We start from the raw sequence: 15240 nt of genomic DNA on the forward strand, positions 1-15240 counted from the left end.
CGGCGAAAAGTTCCTCCTTTACCCCACGCATCAGTAGGCGGACTTTCTTCTCCTCGGCCATATCCGGGTCGGCGTGGCGGAACAAACGGCTCATTTCTTCCGTAAAAATGGCAACGTTCTCGTTTGGTAGCTGCACTCGGGCGTCCAGCATAGCTTCAGCCTTTTCCTTGCGCACGACGCTTGTAAAGGTGCGTAGGAAGCCGCTACGGAACAGGTCCCACGTTGTCAAGGTCGATTCCCTGTTCTCAAACCAAGTTCTGGCGGTGTCTTCTAAGGCGAAGTAGACATGCCGCAGCTTCTCGTCGGAGTCCCAGTTGTTGAATGTTGCGATTCGTTCGTAGGGCCATGATTCCGGGTCTTCAGTCGCTGCTCCATGAAAGGTTGGTGGGTCCCGAGGTTGTTGTAGGATAACAGGGGACGCTTGGGCAGCCATTGGGGTTGTCTTGACCACGATCTTCTTTGTCGTCTCAGGTAGAAGTCCGTGCTCTGGGGGCAGTCCTTGCAGTCTGCGGCTAGCACGCTGGTCTTCGGCGATGTTGGTTCTGTCCTCGGGCTTCGGGCTTGGGTCGCGGCTTTGCGGGGGCGTTCGGTACATGAACGCACAAGCACCTCCACCAGATGTCACGTGGTGGTGACGTTGAATAAGACAGTAGCAATACTGTGAACAAGAAAACTAACTTTTATTGGTCGAACCTGTGCCCACAAATCAGGCTACACTTATAGCGCAACGATAGCGGCGAACACGCTCGGCGATCGTCGAAAATCTGATCAGCGGGTCAAGCGCGTCGGCTTTTATAGGGCAGTCGTCGAATGTTCCAGACTAATCGTTCGGACCCGCGTGCCTTCCACAAAGTTCTGCACCATTCGAGTAACGCGATGAAATCAGATAACACAAGGTTCGGCGACAGCAGACAGCCGGGTAGAAGCATCGATAACTTTCCAGAAACGTCGGATACATGCAGGCGCGTCCCTCGCTGCGCGATTACAATTGTTAAGCGGCGACACGTGGTCGCCCGATAAAGATAAGTACACGTGTCAATATGGTAGCTACGCGGCAGCGCGCGGCGCAGCAAGGAAGAGCGTGGTTGTGCGGCTAGTATGCTTCGCATAAAAAACTTCGCGTTTCACTCAGGTCGCGCGAGCTCAGAGATCGTTTGTTTCGCTGGCTCAAACACACATTTGCGTCTTCATCGAGATTATTCGTACGAGTCAGTAATGACAAAACAGAGAGGGAAACTGCATATGCCAATACATACCTGTCGCAAAGTGCAGCCCTAATACAGACTTCACGGCGCTGTCGATCGCGTTTTACCGACGGAAATCTGAAGATCCGCATTGCCCTGCTGGGATGGTCACGGGAGGTGCACCCGTACACGAGACACGCCATCGCACCAAATTTCGATGGCAATAATGTTCGAAAGGCGTTCCGTGCGCGCGGCAGCGAGGATGGCAAGACTAACAAGTGAGTAAAAGAACTTTGAGTTCCGGCGAGGACGCGAACTCGTCGCGCGCCCGGCTAGCCCTATTCGGGACTGGCAGGTCAATGCCTCCTTTACTAGATGCCAGCCGCGTTGTCCGTAAACTCGGTTCCTGGCCCTCTCCCTTTTCTCTCCTCCGCGAAAAGGCAACGAGCACCGCTTGTGGCGGACGTCTGCAGCCTAGATCACGTGCTACGGCCTCTGAGATTACCATGGCGTCTGTTGCCATCTCGGGGGCCCGTGATAACGCTCGCTAACACACGCCCGCGCATATAAAGCGCCGGCGGAGCATTCAGCCGTCGCTGCCACATCCGCCGGAAGTTGAAAAGGCAACGAGCGCCTCCTCACGGAATTTATGCTGAACTAACTTCAACTAAGGGAACCACTGCCGCAATGGGAAAGCGAGCAACGCGGCTGGCATCTAGTAAAGGAGGCATTGGGCAGGTCTAGCCCACCAGCCCGGTCACGGGCACGCCGGACAGCCAGGATTTGCTTCTACATTGGGGCCACGCAAACGCGAGTCCCACTCTTCCTTGCTAACTTGGAGTATCTCGACCCGCACTGCCGGAGCATGTGTGCTATAGAGTGGATGTCTGCCCGCTGGACGAGCAGGCGTCGTCGCGTTATACGTCGGGGTAAACCGTGTAGAACGGCAAGACACGGATATGTGCCGGTGTGTAAGAGTCTAAAGCAGGAGACACATGGTACGATTCGGCGTCCGATCTGACGTGCGGCGCCGCATGCTCCGGCATGCGGCATACGATGATTCGGGACACACGGTGCGTGCATCCGAAAGACTGAGCGGCGCGTAAGCTCCGCCCAGATCCAGCCCTCCAGCTTGACTTCAGAGCCACGTCGAGAAACGCAAGATAAACAACTCTCCACAACACTGCGTCGCTTTACGCGAACACCGCCAATAACGTTATGCCCCTGCGAGTGACAGAACACTTCACGACGGCGCGTCGTCCACTGACGACTCCGCTAACAGCCAGCGATAGGGCAGGTAGGCCTAGCTAGGCAGACGCCGCGACCGACGGCGCTTAAGATCCAACCCGAGCTCGTCGAAGAGCGCTTATGTTTGCCAAAACAATTAACACTGTGCACTTAGGTCGCCCGTAATTAAATACAATTGGTTTACTCGACGCAGTCGTTGCGAAGGGCAAACGTGCAAGCAAAGCGAGCAGCCTCGCTCAGACGGTCGGTGTGTGCTGTCTGCCCGCGAAATGCCCTCGCGTCGCGTCTCCTGATCTCGCCAGTAGCTTAGTCCTAGTGTACTAGGCGTTGCATTGAATAACAGGCACACGTCGAGATAATTTTACTGAACTGGTAACTATTTCGTGTCGGAAATAAACTGCAGCAGGCAACGAAAAAAAAAACACTGCGAGAAACCGGCCAGCCAGCGCCGCCTCCGTGGAGGGAACGTCGCATGCCAGCCGCGCTGTCATTGGCTACTGCCAGACGACGGTGCGGTTGTCGGACGCGTCGGACGATGAAAATCTGCCCGGTTTGTCGCACGCCGGACGTCCGATCCGGCGCTTCGGCACGGCAAAACACCTCGATTCCGGCTTCCATTCCGGCGCGTCGGACGCCGGATCGGACACCAAATCGGACCGTGTGTCTCCCGCTTAAGAGAAACGCCTGGCGCCCTATTCCACTGACCAGTGCAGCGCCTGCCAAGGCCGTACTCCACTCACTCGAGGCGAGAGTCGAGTCCGGCCATGCGCCCACAGGTGCGCCTGCCAAATTGATTCGGTCCTCAGCCGCTAGGGCGCTGCGCATGCGCAGTTCGTAAAGCCCCTCAATCTCCCAAAGTAGCGCCATTCACTTCTCTCCTCCTCCGCTCGGCGCGGCCTCGACGGTGGCGCCGCCGGCAGTGGGCCTGCCGTAGCAGACGACGGCTAACACGCTACGGGAGGAAATCCGCGGAAAAGTTCGTTCGAGTCCTGCGGAGCAGTTTTTTCAATCTAGATCTTGCTTTGTCAGTCGGTAACTGGCCTTAAGAATGTCGTGTCGGATTTGCGGAAGAAATAGAGAAAAGCACCATTATTCAAGGCGTATTTAAGGCGTAAAGCGCGCGCACGTTGAAAGTTCGTGTTGCTGAAACACGACACAAGCACGCGGTGTGCTCAGACACGCGAGTAATTACCAGAGTTTCAGGTTTTGACAGCGCGAAAGTATGTGCACGTGGTTTCGTAGGTTAATTTACGTACCTGCAGGATGCTTTTGTTCGGCCGGCGCGTGAGAGATTCCGACTGTCTGCGGTCAGCAATGCCTGGCAGCAGGGCCGTTTCTGTTCCGCGCCTTTTACAGATGTACGTAGCTCATGCACAGGTTGTGGTGGCCATGAGCAACGTTTTCACACATAGGCGGTATAGATAATTTTAACAACTTACCAGCATATGAAATCGTTATTTATTTATTACAGTGCAAATGGTTAGAATTTGATAGAAAAGAAAGAAGGAACTTGATGGGACAACTGGAAAGAGGTTCAGAAAATAATTATCCCCCTCCCTCATTGGCACCAGCAACACTTTTGTTGAAGTGCTAATTTTATCTCTGTATACTACGTGCGTCTGTATTCTTTTGCGTTGTAAGTTTTCACAAGGAAGCAGTGTTGCGTTAACTGGAACAGTCAAGGCACACAAGACAGAAGAAAAGTTGATTCTTGGGTTTTACATCCCAACACCACGATCTCATAAGGCACGCCATAATGGGGGCTCTGGATTAATTTTTTTTGCAGCTGGGGTTCTTTAACGCACCCCCAATGCACTGGACACGGGCCCGTTTTGACACGGGCGTCAAAAGAAGAGGTTGGAGGAGCCGTGTCACTTAACAAAGCCGCGCGTTCTTTGCCACTTGCTCGAAGTCAGCCTGCCCGATCTTGTGAATCCACACTTTTCTTCGTTTTGCGTTGCGCCCGGCGGATGGTAAAACAAAAAGCTTTTTGCCGTCACTGGGTCTGTTGTGGCAACCGTAGGCGCAGCAGCACGGCATCGCAATTAAGCACTCGGCCCTAACACATTGTATAAAACTACCGCGCTCCTTCAAACCGCCTGCCGTACTTCGTCGCGGAGGCCCAAAAATGGGGGTCGCAGGCCCAAGATTGGGGGTCGCAGCGCGCTGGAAAGAAAAGATATACAAAAGCGCGGCGCCTGCTCTGCGCCGGAAAGAAAAAAATATACAAAAGCGCGGGGCCCGCTTTCACGTGACACAGATTGGCCAATGGGGGAGCGGAGGAGGCTGGGGCGACAGGAGGAGTGGAGGAGGAAGCGCCTGGGTGAGCGGGGTGGCGGAAAGATCTAAGAATGGCGCTACTTTTGGAAAATTGAGGGGCTTTAGCAGTTCGGCGTCGCAAAAGACGGAAATAAATACGCGCCTGGGACGCTGTATCTTGAAAGGCATCTGCGACGGGGCATAGTCTGCCGCGCGCTGCGTTTTCGCTGCTTAGTTCGCGTTGATGCGAGGCGCAGCAAGAAGGTTAATTCGCTCGCTGCTGCTGCTGCGCTTCCTCACTGCAGTGTTTCGACATCGAGTTTCCGCGGTCATCGAGTGAGATGTGTTCATGTTTGCTTGTGCGCACGTGACACCATGCTTCTAATTTTTTTTATTTTTTTTTATTTTTAAATACTGCAGCCTATCTTGGGCTATAGCAGGAGCGGCGATAACATCATATGTCAATTGCAGACAAAAAGTTGGTCAAGGGCAATGAACAAACATTTCCAGGCAATGCATTCCAACGTTCAATTGTTTAGGGGAAAAAAACTGTTTATACGTGTCCGTTCTAGATGGCAGTGGCAAAATATTTAGGTTGTGAAAGCTACGGGTGCGGGGAGGTTCAGCAAATCTAAAGTATTTATTTAAACGGGCAGGGAACTCCCTGTCATAGCGACGGTAGATAAAACGAACAGCTTTCTTTTGTACGGACTTAGTCTTGTTAATATTGTTTTATGGAAAGGGTTCCAAACTATAGGTGCATATTCAAGGATTGGGCGGATTAGTGCTTTATATGTTAGCAGTTTAGTTTATTTAGGAGTCACACGAAGGGTGCGTTGGGGATAGCCAAGTTTTTTAAGTGATTTAGTACATATTACTTCAAGATGCTTGCTTCAAGATAAGCTGTTAGAGAATAAGGGGCCGAGGTACCTATCTTCGGGTAATTTTAGCAGGAAGCGGTTACTGAAAGCATACGAGAAAACAGAAGTTAGACGCCTAGTGAATGTCATTGCAACGGTTTTGGAGAAGTTTATGCTCATCTGCCAGGTGTTACCCCATGAGCAGAAGTGTGAGAATGCGTCGTTAAGAACAGTATGATCTCGAGGGTAGTTAATATTCTGCTAGAGGACGCAATCATCAGCATAGAGACGTGTGTTAGTCAATTATATTTTGTGGAAAATCAATAATGTAAAGTAGAAAGAGTATGCCTACGCTTACAGTGTTGTACGGCCGATAAAACCACTAATTTGCTACCGCAATCGATGCTTCGCCTTTCGGGCAAAACTGCAGCCTTCTTTTTAAAAAAAATATCGTCATCGTTAGACCTTCAAAATTAGCCCATATATGTTGTACACGATGCCTGGAACACATGCGCAAAACCGCAAGTATGGGAAAAACAATAAGAAAAGAAATAAATGGTTTTCTGGTTTCGTGCCACAAATTGAAACCAGGCTGTTCGGTGCAGGCCGCGGCCACTCGCCTGCGCCCACCTCCTCGAGGTGGCGGCGGCCTCTGTGGGATTTCCCTCGCTGTCGTGTCTCTGATAAAAGTGCGGCTCGTATCGGCGGGCAATCTTTCTTTGTCGTTTTCCTGCATAGTAAAGTTGCCCTTTGGATAATTTTGAACACTTTTAATTGATTTAATTAAGCCTGCTTCTGCATTCTTATACGCGCGACTTCTTCATGGGCGTTTCCTTTGACCACGAAAGAAAGAAATAAAATTAAAAAATCCGACAGAACCGATCTCACGATGATTGCTAACACGAGAGGCACTCGTTTTATGGCTTCGTCTTAGAGACCGTTGCTGGCAGCCGAGGAGCGCTTTGTCTACGGAATGGTTTGTCCTAACCATAATTGGTGCTGAATATTCTAAAGATTGGATCGCTACACACCGACTTGATTCTGCTTATTTCTTGCTTATTTGTTTAACGTGCTTTACATGCGCGTCGTCGCATTTCATCCCCGGATATCGATGAGGCAGCCAGGGCCAGGAATCAAAAGCGCTACCTCGTGCTTGGCTGCTGGGCACCGTACATCCACTAAATCAACGCAGCGAGTCGAGAGAGAGAGAGAAAAAAAAATAGGTGGGCAGAGTGGGGGGTGTACGAAGGCAGCCACCCTCAGAGTTTCTCAAGTTGCCTCGAAGCTAACAGCGTGGGGTTGTGTCCACTTTTGTCACTTCAAGCGTGAAGGCTTGTATAAGAATAAAAAGACACCGAGAGGGCAGACAAGAAACTAGAAGAAAATGAGTGAACCGTGAGGTGAAATAACGACGTCCGTAAAACGAGGGCCGTGCACAAACAATCCCCCGGCACGCGCCATATAGAAACAGAGCTGACGCTGCCATGCGACGCCCGTGTGCCGCAGTTCCCTCACTATGGGATAGGGGGTGGAGGAAAGACAACAGCCGCCTTTATGGGGCCAAGTGTCGTGGGAGATGATTGGTTGCGTCGAGGAGCTGTCAGGCTGGAAAAGAATTTCGGAACGGCTTCGCGATTTTTCATTTTTTTCTGCACGAGGGTACGAACGTGAGGGAAATCCGAAGGGAGAACATAAAATGAAAGCTACTATTGCAGGCTCAAAGCATTCCCAGAACAGCGCAGTGACGACAACACACACGCCCTGAAAAGGTGAGTGCATTCGTTTTCCCCGCAGGACTTGGGAGTGAGCAGCCGGTGACGATCGCTGTTTGTCCACGTCTGCTGGACTGTGCGCCCAGTGTTGGCAGCGCCCACGGGGAGGGCCGAAGCTGGACGGCTGCGGGTTTTGTAAACTACCGAATCCACGTCAACGTACATAGTGAGTGTGGAATCGCGCAGGCCACAAAAACGAACACTGCGGCGTCAGCCTTCGCTGACGCTGACGAGCTCTGTTCGTGCACACGTAACAAGCTTACCAAACAGCTGCCGCCTGAATTTCGCTCTGATTCGGTCGTGCGCCGTGCTCGTGCTACATTATCATCCCTGAAACTGTCGCACGATGTGGAAAGTAGCTCACAACTGGCCGAGGGACGAGCGCACTGTTCTTGCCGAGATTTCTCTACGGGCGTCGACTCCGCTATTTCAGTCTGTGCCTTGCAGTGAAGGGGGCATGCAAACTGTACCTTGAATGTATAAAGATAAAAGAGTGTGCTATCCCTCAATAAAACATTGTGATTTTCCAAACAAGACACATGTTTATTTTCTGTCGCTTTGCATCATCGGCCTGTTTCTTGTGTCCACTGCAGGACGAAGGTCTCTCCCAGCGATCACTACTTGCCTCCTTCTTTCGCCATGTGACTTGAACCTTGCGACTGCGAATGTCCCAATTTCATCATCTCATCTAATTTTCGGCCGACCTCGACTGCGCTTCCCTTCCCTTGGCATCCATTCTGTAACTATAATGGTCCACAGGTTATCTGCCCTACGCGTTACATGGCCTGCCGTGCTAAATTATTTTACAGCGAAGCTGCTAAGGGCTACTTTCCCAGTATTGTGTCCTTATGTTAAACAAAACTATGGTCATCATCACGATTGCCTCCAGCGTCGCCGTCTTCTTCCACGGCTGGCGCCCCTCGGCGCGACCGTGCTCCCGCGTTCGTCGTCGGCATTAATTAATTAAATAATTAGGTAAGAAGCATAAAGACGTTATCAATTTTACAGCGAAGCTATTAAGGTGTAGTTCGCCGAGGATCGTGTCCGTGTGTAGGCACAAAACTCCCCATACGTGGGTCGATCCCGCTGATAGTGCTATACCGGGCCGACCCGCGGCGGAGGTGACATCGGCGCTAAGCACTCGCAATACGTGGGTCGATCCCGCTGATAGTGCAATACCGGCCGACCCGTGGCGGAGGTGACACAGGCGTTAAGCACTCACAGTAGGTGGGTCGATCCCGCTGATAGTGCTATACCGGGCCGACCCGCGGCGGAGGTGACATCGGCGTTAAGCACTCGCAATACGTGGGTCGATCCCGCTGATAGTGCAATACAGGGCCGACCCGCGGCGGAGGGGACACAGGCGTTAAGCACTCGCAATACGTGGGTCGATCCCGCTGATAGTGCAATACCGGCCGACCCGTGGCGGAGGTGACACAGGCGTTAAGCACTCACAGTAGGTGGGTCGATCCCGCTGATAGTGCTATACCGGGCCGACCCGCGGCGGAGGTGACATCGGCGTTAAGCACTCGCAATACGTGGGTCGATCCCGCTGATAGTGCAATACAGGGCCGACCCGCGGCGGAGGGGACACAGGCGTTAAGCACTCGCAATACGTGGGTCGATCCCGCTGATAGTGCAATACCGGCCGACCCGTGGCGGAGGTGACACAGGCGTTAAGCACTCACAGTAGGTGGGTCGATCCCGCTGATAGTGCTATACCGGGCCGACCCGCGGCGGAGGTGACATCGGCGTTAAGCACTCGCAATACGTGGGTCGATCCCGCTGATAGTGCAATACCGGCCGACCCGTGGCGGAGGTGACACAGGCGTTAAGCACTCACAGTAGGTGGGTCGATCCCGCTGATAGTGCTATACCGGGCCGACCCGCGGCGGAGGTGACATCGGCGTTAAGCACTCGCAATACGTGGGTCGATCCCGCTGATAGTGCAATACAGGGCCGACCCGCGGCGGAAGTGACACAGGCGTTAAGCACTCGCAATACGTGGGTCGATCCCGCTGATAGTGCAATACAGGGCCGACCCGCGGCGGAAGTGACACAGGCGTTAAGCACTCGCAATACGTGGGTCGATCCCGCTGATAGTGCAATTTCTGGCCGACCCGCGGCGGAAGTGACACAGGCGTTAAGCACTCGCAATACGTGGGTCGATCCCGCTGATAGTGCAATTTCTGGCCGACCCGCGGCGGAGGTGACGCAGGCGTTAAGCACTCGCAATACGTGGGTAGAACCCGCTGATAGTGCAGTACCGACCGACCCGCGGCGGAGGTGACACAGGCGTTAAAGGGACACTAAAGGTTACCTGAAACTCAAGTTAAAGTGGTAGAGCAATGTTCTAGAACGTCTAAGGCGTCAATATAATCGCGAACAGAGCTTTAGTAACCGAGAAATTGAGGTAAATGCATGACACGATTTGAGACCCCCCAGCGACATTCCGGTACTAGCCCGATGACGAAAGCACTCCTCATAATTTGTGTTACTAATACTCAATTACTCGTATTAAAAATATCATTTCATTCGATTATAAGACGGGAAAAAATGCTACTTGTCTACGTCTATTCGATTCTAAGAAAAAAATAACATTTTGACGTTACCCTTCAGTAATATGGGTGTTCGAAAGGTTTCGTTTTCGCTCGACCCTGCGCGCTCGACTCTGCGCCGCGCACGCTTTGGAGTTTCAGTAGTTTGGTTATCGCGTCGCGCTGTGAGGGTTCTGCTGGCGCGCGAAACTTTCATTTGGAACAAGCAGCGAGAATGCCACGTCCATGTGATGTCGTGGGAAGCCCTCGTTGCTTTCCCGCTCCGCAGAGCCGGTGTCGAGGCCGCCGTCGTAGTACACATCGACGCCGGCAGCGCGAGCCCTCAGCAGCAGGTCGCGCTCGTCGGTGCTCAAATCGCTGAAGTTGAGCCCACCATCGCGAGCCAGTCTGTCGGTGTCAGGGTCCATTGCGACGAGCGTCGAAGTTTGCGTCATAGAATGAAGTACCAGCTTATGGGCGTCTTGCGCTGGAGTTTGAGGTATAGTAGCGGCTCCTGGTGGCGGTGCGAGAAACGACATCTGGGTCATGCCAGCTTGGGTCGTATTGAGCCCTGGCTGTGGCGAAGCACGTTTCTAGGCCGAGTTTTGCGTCGATTCGCACTTTTTTATGCCCTGTTGCGAGTGCGAAAAGGCTCGTCACTTCTCACAGACCACGCCGACCACGCTGAGAGCTCGCCGCAGCCTATAGTTTAACGAAAATGGACTCTCCGTGTGCCGTGGGACGTAATGCTTGGAGCAGAAGGAATCGGTGACGCCCATCCGGAGAGACCTAGCCCAGCCTCGAAAAGGCGTCACCGTCATTACTTCTGCGTTGTGGGCTGCCATGAACAAGAAGGCCTGAATCCCAACATCAGACTCTACCGTTTTCCTTCAAGGCCTCACGAAGTGGAGCGTCGGGCGCGCTGCATAGCTGCAGTTCGTCGCGCTGACTAAGCGAAACTTCGTACCATGCTGACTGCTTCGCCTGTCTTGAAGCTTGCTTGATTATCTGCGTTCGAAATTTCGGTCTTTTGCACCTACAGTCCCGACAGCAGACCGACATAGTAGCAGGCATGGCTGGTAATTCACGATTCGAGACCCGGCCACAGCGACAATTAACAATTCGACCGATGCGAAGTGGTGAAGTGTGTGCAAATGAGCACGAATGGTCGGGCTCATTCGATGAGAATTCACTACTCCACTACGGGCAGCACAGGTTAAGAGAGTTAAATGCGCTCATCCTTGATCTCAAGCCAGCACGTCGAGGCAGCGCAGCAAGGCAGTATTGATTGCAGTACATCGATGTTCGAGCGCTGTCATTAAAAGCTACATCAAGCGAGCAGCGCACGAGCTCGGGCTGCAGCGCGATTTGCACGTACGTGCGAGCTCACGTGCATTAGCATCAGTTAAGCGGCATGCAGTCAACAAAGATTGCAGGAGGCCCGCCGTTTGGCGGCATGCCGAAAGACCGCTGCCGTCGCGGCGCGTACGATCGTGCGCTCGAGCAGTTCCGTACACTTGATGTCTGCTTATCGCTGCTGTGCATTCATTTATAGCACGCATTTCCTCGCGTTTGTACGCCTGAATCTAGCAGCTAGCGTGCAAACCTTACCTGTATTTCCACTTCGTACGCGACTCGCTTCACTTGCGATTGACACCGTGCTAAAACTTCGCCGCCTAATTCTTGAACGGCGTACACGTATTCGGCACTGCATAATTTCTTGCCTTTACGCAGCGTGGCACCCCTGAAAAAATCTTCGGCGCCCAATATTCGCAGCAGGCCGTGCTACAACACAACCGAAAGTGGCGGGTCCATATTGTAAACGTGCTTTCCGAAGCAGACAACCGAGCTTGGTACGACCCATTGTAGGACAGAGGGCGCTTTTTAGCACCTTTCTCGCAGCGCCCCCTGGGCAACGCAAGAGCCCCATGGTCGCGCGTTTCTCCTTCCGCTAGCCACCATACTCCCGCTTTCGCTCTGCTGTCGGCTCTGTCCTGGCTCTGTTTCTGGCCGCGCGTTTGCGTTTTGCGTAGAAAACCCGTAGCGCCGTCTGCGGACGCCGTTCTACTCACCGATGGCGCAACGTCACTATGAGACCATGATGTCAGTACTCCTCGATCAGAAGGCGGTTGATTTGAACTGCGCTAGAGTTACGCGGACGCTTCAGAATGCATTTTCTCTTGAAATAAGTCACTCCTCTGCACGAAACAAGCGTTTCGAGGTTTCTGGGATGGTATTTCGGCAGTCCATGTTGACTTAATGGTAACCTTTAGTGTCCCTTTAAGCACTCGCAATACGTGGGTCGATCCCGTTGATAGTGCAATACCGGGCCTACGCGCGGCGGAGGTGACACAGGCGTTAAGCACTCGCAATACGTCGGTCGAACCCGCTGATAGTGCAATGCCGGGCTGACTCGCGGCGGAGGGGACACAGGCGTTAAGCACTCGAAATACGTGGGTCTATCCCGCTGATAGTGCAATACCGGCCGACCCGCGGCGGAGGTGACGCGTTAAGCACTCGCAATACGTGGGTCGTTTCCTCTGATAGTGCAATACTGGGCCGACCCGCGGAGGAGTTGACACGAGCGGTAAGCACTCGCAATACATGGGTCGATCCCGCTGATAGTGTAATAACTTGCCGACCCGCGGCGGAGGTGACACAGGCGTTAAGCACTCCCAATACGTGGGTCGTGTGCAGCGGTGGCGTAGAAGTAGAACACCCGCCTCGCGTGCAAGAGGTCTGTGGTTCGAATCCCGGTGCTGGCAATTTTCCACCGGATAAAAAAAAATCCGCGTGTTGATAAAATTGCACAAACAGGCCTGGAGTATGGCCTGATCCCGGTGACCAGAACCGGTAACGCACTCCCTCACCTGAGAAGGATTGGCCGCCCTGGTGCAGTACTTGGCCACAACCTCCTATATGAACACAACAATCAAACCCCGGCCCTCAGTCCCCAGCAGCTGCGAAGCAACTGACCACGGCGGCGCTCAGACCTGCGACGCAGCAGAGGGTCCTAAGAATCACTGGCTCCGGACAGGCCACCATTGGAATATGAACCTGGCAACGTTTAACGCTAGAACGTTATCTAGTGAGGAGAGTCTAGCAGTGCTTTTGGAGGAATAAGAGGGCAGTAAATGGGATATAATAGGGCTCAGTGAAGTTAGGAGGCCAAAAGAAGCATATAGAGTGCTAAAGAGCGGGCACGTCCTGTGTTACCGGGGCTTAGCGGAGAGAAGAGAACTAGGAGCCGGATTCCTGATTAATAAGAATATAGCTGGTAACATACAGGAATGCTATAGCATTAACGAGAGGGTGGCAGGTCTTGTTATGAAACTTAATAAGAGGTACAAAATGAAGATTGTACAGGTCTGCGCCCCTACATCCAGTCATGATGACCAGGAAGTCGAAAGCTTCTATGAAGACGTGGAATCGGTGATGGGTAGAGTGAAAACTAAGTACACTATACTAATGGGCGACTTTAATGCCAAGGTAGGCAAGAAGCAGGCTGGAGACAAGGCAGTGGGGGAATATGGCAAAGGCACTAGGAATAGCAGGGGAGAGTTATTAGTAGGGTTTGCGGAACAGAATAATATGAGGATAATGAATACCTTCTTCCGCAAGCGGGATAGCCGAAAGTGGACGTGGAGGAGCCCGAACGGCGAGACTAGAAATGAAACAGACTTCATATTCTGCGCTAACCCTGGCATCATACAAGGTGTGGACGTGCTCGGCAAGGTGCGCTGCAGTGACCACTGGATGGGAAGAACTCGAATTAGCCTAGACCTGAGGAGGGAACGGAAGAAACTGGTACATAAGAATCGGATTAATGAGTTAGCGGTAAGAGGGAAAAAAAAAGAGGAATTCCAGATCAAGCTACAGAACAGGTATTCGGCTTTAACTCAGGAAGAGGACCTTAGTGTTGAAGCAACGAACGACAATCTTGTGGGCATCGAGTGCGTTAAGCACTCGCAATACGTGGGTCGATCCCGCTGATAGTTCAATACCGGCCGACACGCGGCGGAGGTGACACAGGCGTTAAGCATTCGCAATAAATGGGTCGATCCCGCTGATAGTGCAATACGGGGCCGACTCGCGGCTGAGTTGACACAGGCGTTAAGCACTCCCAATACGTGTGTCGGTCCTGCTGATTGTGCAATACTGGGCCGACCCGCGGCGGAGGTGACACAAGCGTTAAGCACTCGCAATATGTGGGTCGGTCCCGCTGATAGTGCAATACCGGGCCGACCCGCGGCGGAAGTGACACAGGCGTTAAGCACTCGCAATACGTGGATGGATCCCGCTGATAGTGCCATACCGGGCCGACCCGCGGCCGAGGTGACACAGGCGTTAAGCACTCGCAATACGTGGGTCGATTCCGAAGATAGTGCAATACCGAGCCGACCCACGGCGGAGGTGCAATTCGCCATTAAGGTGCCCACATAAACAGCTTCGCTGGTCATCCTTGTTCACAGAGTGGATAGGCGCTGAGGTGTTTATCCTAATGTCAAATAGAATATCGACTGTCGCTGCTTGCTTTCTGATCCACACCGCTCGATTCCTGTTTCTTAACGTCACACCTTCCATTTTTCTTTCCATTGCGCTTTGCGCGGTCCTTACTTGTTCTTGAGCTTCTTTATTATCTTCCATGTTTTGGCCACATATGTTAGAACCGGTAGAATGCAATCATTGTACACATTTCTTTTCAACAACAGTCGTAGGCTCCCAGTCAGGGTTTGGTAATGCCGGCCGTATGCACTCCGACCCTTTTTTATTCCGTAAATTTACTTCTCCTGATCAAGGTCCCCTGTGAGTAATTGTCGAAAATAAATGTACTCTAGAGGCTGACTGACCATCCTGAATTCTTCCGTCGCCAGGCTGTTGAACATTCTTTTTGTCTTCTGCATATTAATCGTACACTTTCTCGGTTACGGTACTCAATGATTTGTTGCGATTCATCCGCATTATTTCTGAAGGAGGCAATCTCATTTGCGAAGCAAAGGTTAAGATATTCGCCGTCAATCCTTACTCCTAAGCCTTCCTAGTATAATAGTTCGAATACCTCTAAGCATGCAGTGGATAGCGTTGGGGATATGGTGTCTCCTTGCTTAACCCCTTTCTTGATAGGTAATTTTCTACTTGTGGAGAAGCAAGGTAGCTGTGGAATGTTTGTAGATAATAATGTATACCTCCTGTACACCTTGATTACACAATGGCTCCATGAATGCTGATATCTCTACTGAATCAAATGCCTTTTCATAATCTGAAAGCCATATAAAGAGGTTGATTGTACTGCGCATATATATATATATATATATATATATATATATATATATATATATATATATATATATATATATATATATATATACCGAGGGGCCGG

At 52.1% G+C, this 15240-nt stretch overlaps 1 protein-coding gene across 4 annotated transcripts in view; it reads left to right on the plus strand.

Moving 5' to 3' along the window:
• The window catches only part of LOC135904056 (tRNA-uridine aminocarboxypropyltransferase 1), a 42395-nt gene extending 34536 nt beyond the window's left edge, over nt 1-7859 (plus strand). For 2 of the 4 annotated variants that reach the window (XM_070539764.1, XM_065434644.2), the window contains exon 6: nt 7346-7859. Coding sequence is in view for 2 of the 4 variants with exons in the window: in XM_065434644.2 (XP_065290716.2) it covers nt 7346-7369 (24 nt within the window). In the remaining 2 variants the exon portion in view is untranslated. Of the gene's footprint in view, nt 1-7266; nt 7322-7345 lie in introns of those variants that run through there. The other 2 variants (XM_070539765.1, XM_070539766.1) reach the window with 1 other exon arrangement.
• The last annotated feature ends 7381 nt before the right edge of the window (nt 7860-15240 follow it).

The sequence above is a fragment of the Dermacentor albipictus genome, chromosome 5, assembly GCF_038994185.2.
Source record: "Dermacentor albipictus isolate Rhodes 1998 colony chromosome 5, USDA_Dalb.pri_finalv2, whole genome shotgun sequence".
Taxonomy (NCBI): domain Eukaryota; kingdom Metazoa; phylum Arthropoda; class Arachnida; order Ixodida; family Ixodidae; genus Dermacentor; species Dermacentor albipictus.